The sequence below is a fragment of the Homarus americanus genome, unplaced genomic scaffold, assembly GCF_018991925.1.
Source record: "Homarus americanus isolate GMGI-L3 unplaced genomic scaffold, GMGI_Hamer_2.0 scaffold44035, whole genome shotgun sequence".
NCBI classification, from domain to species: Eukaryota; Metazoa; Arthropoda; class Malacostraca; order Decapoda; family Nephropidae; genus Homarus; species Homarus americanus.
This window is the reverse complement of record NW_024735681.1, coordinates 4406-10000: the sequence shown is the minus strand read 5'-3', so window position 1 is coordinate 10000 and position 5595 is coordinate 4406. Positions and strand designations below refer to the sequence as shown.

General features: G+C 46.6%; 1 protein-coding gene across 1 annotated transcript; it reads left to right on the top strand.

The window, feature by feature from the left end:
• Nucleotides 1-1628: 1628 nt before the first annotated feature.
• Nucleotides 1629-2451, top strand: LOC121871600 (variable charge X-linked protein 3B-like). Its single transcript, XM_042374012.1, has 2 exons — nt 1629-1666; nt 2016-2451. The coding sequence occupies exons 1-2, from the start codon at nt 1629-1631 to the stop codon at nt 2449-2451; spliced, it is 474 nt and encodes a 157-aa protein (XP_042229946.1).
• The last annotated feature ends 3144 nt before the right edge of the window (nt 2452-5595 follow it).

The window sequence follows — 5595 nt, the reverse complement described above, 5'->3', positions numbered from 1 at the left end:
TGTCCCCCACAAGCAGGAAACAACATGTCAATTGTCAAAAGTTTTGCCACCACCACAAAATAGCTGCTTCAGTCACTTTTACCATGACACTAACAGCTGTAGATCGATGCGCGCGCGCACACACACACACACACACACACACACACACACACACACACACAGAGGGGTATCAAACGTAATGTTGTCACAGTGTCAGAATATGTCACGGTGTCACAAATGGCCGTCATTCCACTCAACAACTTTCACTCCCACAATTTACCAACTGTGGTCCCCATTTGCAGCTGGGTCGACTAGGGGGTACCTTAAGTACAGATAGCAAGCGTTGTGTCCATTTGCTCAAACATCTATGGTCGTCAGGGAATAAAAATATATATATTTCTCTACAATTCGTTCATTTTTGGTAGGAATTAAACAGACTAACAAACCCACAGACAGCATAGGTCTAGTGAACAGAACACTGATAGAACACCGCTTTATATCTCTCAGTAACAACACAAACACACACAGAACACTGAGAGAACACCGCTTTATATCTCTCAGTAACAACACAGACACACACAGAACACTGGGAGAACACCGCTTTATATCTCTCACTAACAACACAAACACACACAGAACACTGAGAGAACACCGCTTTATATCTCTCAGTAACAACACAAACACACACAGAACACTGAGAGAACACCGCTTTATATCTCTCAGTAACAACACAAACACACACAGAACACTGAGAGAACACCGCTTTATATCTCTCAGTAACAACACAGACACACACAGAACACTGAGAGAACACCGCTTTATATCTCTCAGTAACAACACAGACACACACAGAACACTGAGAGAACACCGCTTTATATCTCTCAGTAACAACACAGACACACACAGAACACTGAGAGAACACCGCTTTATATCTCTCAGTAACAACACAGACACACACAGAACACTGAGAGAACACCGCTTTATATCTCTCAGTAACAACACAAACACACACAGAACACTGAGAGAACACCGCTTTATATCTCTCAGTAACAACACTGGTCACTTGCAACACAGGTGAAGCAGTGTCAATGGGCGAAGATTCAAAATCCACGCGGGTGAGGGCATGGTGCACGCTGATTGGTCTCTTGTATACCATAATGCCTGCAGGAGGTAGCGTCTCCTTCAATTAGGTTTGGATGGGTCGATGGTACAGGCTTGAGAAAGGTAAGGTAAGGTAGATTAGGTGAGGTGAGGTAAGGTGAGGTGAGGTGAGGTAAGGTAAGGTAGATTAGGTGAGGTGGAGGGAGGTGAGGGAGGAGGTGGAGGTGAGGTGAGGTGGAGGAAGGTAAGGTAAGGTAAGGTAAGGTAAGGTGGAGGTGGGAGGTGAGGTGAGGGTGGAGGTAAGGTAGATTAGGTGAGGGAGGTGGAGGAGGTAAGGTAAGGTGAGGTTAGGTAAGGTAGATTAGGTGAGGTAAGGTAAGGTAAGGTGAGGTGAGGTTAGGTTAGGGTTAGATTAGATTAGGGTTAGGTTACGTTAGGGTAGAGAGAGAGAGAGAGAGGAAAACTCCTGACATCACAATAGACAAGAGCGAATAAGCGCACACCACAGCAACACAGACAGACAGACACAAAGTGGACCTGGCCACACAATGGTAAACAGAGAGCCTCTTACCTTCCGTCTCCTCAGGTAAGGGCTCAGGGCTTCCCCACACACGCTTGGGAAGAACAGGTAAAGAAGAGAAGTCTGAGGGTGACCCAGGCCAGGAGGAGGAGGCTGGACATCTGAAGGGCGAGGTGGGGAGTCTGGTAGGTGAGGAAGGCTCTGACGCGGTCCAGTTGAAGCTGTGGAGGGAGGTGGTGGTGGTGTCCTCGGAGGCTGCTCTTCGTGGGATGACCTTCCGCTTGCGACCAAGACCAAGACCAGCAGCGGCGAAGCTCATAGTCCCTTGAAGCGAGGCGAGGGTGTGTCAGAGCCTCTCCCAGCTGGTTAAGGCGTGCCCAGAGCCTTTTCCAGCTGACGAAGGAGTACTCCGCAGCCTCTCCCAGCTGACGAAGGAGTATCAGAGCCTTTCCCAGCTGACGAAGGAGTATCAGAGCCTTTCCCAGCTGACGAAGGAGTATCAGAGCCTTTCCCAGCTGACGAAGGAGTATCAGAGCCTCTCCCAGCTGACGAAGGAGTATCAGAGCCTTTCCCAGCTGAGGAAGGAGTATCAGAGCTTCTCCCAGCTGACGAAGGAGTACCAGTGTCTTTCCCAGCTGACGGAGTGCCAAAGGCCTCTTCCACCTGACGAAGGCGTATCAGAGCCTCTCTCAGCTGACGAAGGCGTATCAGAGCCTCTCCCAGCTGACGAAGGCGTATCAGAGCCTCTCTCAGCTGACGAAGGCGTATCAGAGCCTCTCCCAGCTGACGAAGGCGTAACAGAGCCTCTCCCAGCTGACTGTTATGTTAGGGATAATTTCATGTTCCTATAATGATCATTCCAACATTCGTCTAGTTGACTTGTTCTTCCTTAACTCCCTCCTGGATCAACACTTCTGCCACACCACAAGGCCCATCCACTCAGCTGGGCCTACATCCTTACGTCACTTTAACACAATCCCGCACACCTGTTAATCCACACACCTGTCAATTCCCTACACCTTTTAAATCCACACACCTGTCAATCTCATCAACACGACACTGGTTTAAAGGTCTCTGTAACATTGTAAACAAATAAATAACATAATAAACGTCTCAGGTAAAATACATCTTAATATTGACGATTTTTTTCCCATTTCCTCCAAGATGTAAAAAAAATAAATTCTTCGTTTGGTTTATTTTATTTTTTTTGGTATTGACTCATGATATTTTTTCCTAAGTGTGTATTTTTGTTGTTGTTGTTTTTTCTTCAATGTCTATATCCCTGTCTCTCTATCTCTCACTTGTCACTGTCTCTCTGTCTCTTATCTGTCACTGTCTTTGTCACTTTCCACTGTCTCTTTGTTTCTATCTGTCACTTTCCACTGTCTATCTGTCTCTCTATCTGTCACTGTCCACTTTCTATCTCTATCTCAATCTCTGTCTTAATTGCACCTCTTCCTTCACTACACCTCTTCCTTCACTACACCTCTTCCTTCACTACACCTCTTCCTTCACTACAACCTCTTCCTTCACTACACCTCTTCCTTCACTTTAGCAACACACATTTCAATCTGTCCAACAAACTCTGCCTCTGTGCCTGTCAATTTGTCTGTTTTCTTTCACTTCATTCACAGACTCACCAACTAATAATTATTCAACAGTTATCCATTTCTTTCACTTCATTCACCGTCTCAAGACTCCACGCTCCTTAGAGAGTCTTGGCAACCACCACAAAGTTTGAGGAAAATAAACTTTTTCAAAAGTTCTTCAAGTTCAAAGTTGTCATTTTTACTTTCGCGTCTTGTTAACTTTTGACACAATATTGGAGAGCTTAATGAGGAGGTTGGGTGGAGGGTGTGGGTGGAGGGTGTGGAGGTGGAGAGGTGTGGGTGGAGGGTGGAGGTGGAGGGGTGGGTGGTGGGTGTGGGTGGTGGGGTGTGGTGTGTGGAGGGGTGGGGGGTGGGTGGTGGGTGGAGGATGGTGAAGGGAGGGTAAGGGTGGAGGGTGTGGGTGGAGGTGTGGGTGGAGGGTGGTGGGTGGAGAGAGTGGTGGGTGGTGGGTGGAGGGTGAGGTGGTGCGTGTGGGGTGGTGGGTGGAGGGTGTGGGGTGGTGGGTGGAGGGTGTGGGGTGGTGGGGTGGAGGTGGAGGGTGAGGTGGTGGGTGGAGGGTGGTGAGTGGAGGGTAGGGTGGAGGGAGGGGTGAAGGTGTGGGTGTGGATGAAGGGTGGGTGGTGGTGAGGGTGATGGGATAAGATGTGGGTGGTGGGTGGAAGTGGGTGTTAGGGAACATCCTGACCTCAGAGTTACAGGTCTCACTGTACACGCACACACGACCACACACACACACACACACACACACACACCATCCATCCTAAAAAAAAGTCAATACAAAAAACATAACAAGTCCAGTCGTTAATCACTCTAACCACTCGTTAGGAACTATTACCGCTCCAATACCCGGCGCCTATAATCAAACAAGGCCATTAGTACACAACCATTAGCTCGAGTGTCTTAATTACCCTATTACAGCAGTCCAGGATACCATTATACATATCGAAATATTTCCTAATGGTGTTTACACCCATTGTCAATAGCCTAATTATCCCCATTAAAATAGTTCAGGTTATTTCTCACCAGTGTTGTTAGTAATGGTGATACGCCCCATTAGCTAGTGTCCTAATTACCTCGTTTGAGCTATTGATAGGGTGTTAACCTAGGTGAAATTAGTAATATTTGTAGAGTAATTAGCTCAGGTAATGACTGCTACACTAGATAGGACCCCCTCTCTCTCTCTCACAGGTAAGCAGCTTCCTCTGACTAATTAATAACTTGATCGCCAAAGCCAGCATGTCAACACGACAGGTAGATCAGTGCCACAACTATCACAACCACAACCACTATAACCACCACTACCACAATTATCACTACCACCACTACAATTATAACCATTTCATTACAACCATCACCAAACTACCAGCATTTCACTATCAACACTCATTAATATCACCACCACCACCTTTCGCTCTCCCACCTCCCCACCCTCCCCTCACCCCTCCCACACCCTCCCTCATCCTCCACCCTCCCTCACCCCCTCCCACACCCTCCCAGATAAAGTGAGACAGTAGGGGCTCTGGTGGAACAAAGAAATAATTCACCTCTTGACCTCCTCCTCTTGCCTCTATCCCATCCCGTCCCGCCACCGTTCCATCAAAACTACCTAATAGAGGGGGCACCGATAACAGACAAAGGTAACAAGCACCTTTAAAACACAATACCAACGCTATAAACTGAACACACACACACACACACCACACACACCCACCCACACACACACACACACACACACACACACACACACACACACACACACACACACACTCTCATTATAATTACGAGTTCTCAGTAAATTTAAATAAAATATAAGACTGTCATCCCCACCCCACACTAGTACCACAACCACCCCCACCACCACCACCATCACCCCACCCCCTTCACCACCACCCCCACCAGCAGCTGCCGCCGAGAGTTCCTGTAAACAGCTTGGTGTCGTCTCACACCTTAACTTACTACCAACATTCTAAGATTTTCCCAGAAATTTAAAATCGTCTAGAAAGTGCGGTAGTGAAGATTTCTTATCGCTGGAAATTTATTTTATATTTCTGCGAATGTGTGTGTGTGTGTGTGTGAATCGTTAAATATTTTTTAATAATCGTCTGCCAAAATATCTAATTATTTTATTATATTACGTCAAAAACCACAACAAAGACAAGAGAAAGAGAGAGAAAGAGACTCAATATTCACAAATAATTCAATACGTCTCTTGTGTTTACCGAGTCACGCACCAGAAAATCCTATAGAGAACAACATGTCAGAAATACTCCTTTACATCTCAACTACGGCAACCTTCACTTCCCCACACACCAATTAAAAGCAAAACATCAATTAGCACTCATCAGAAAACATTAATTAGCCGCACACCAATAAACCGATCAATTA

Excerpts from the sequence above, each read along its gene's own strand:
- LOC121871600 (XM_042374012.1), top strand. The coding sequence starts at position 1,629 with ATGGTAAACAGAGAGCCTCTTACCTTCCGTCTCCTCAG. Across the intron at positions 1,667-2,015 it reads CTTACCTTCCGTCTCCTCAG|CCTCTCCCAGCTGACGAAGG; the intron begins GTAAGGGCTCAG and ends AGTACTCCGCAG.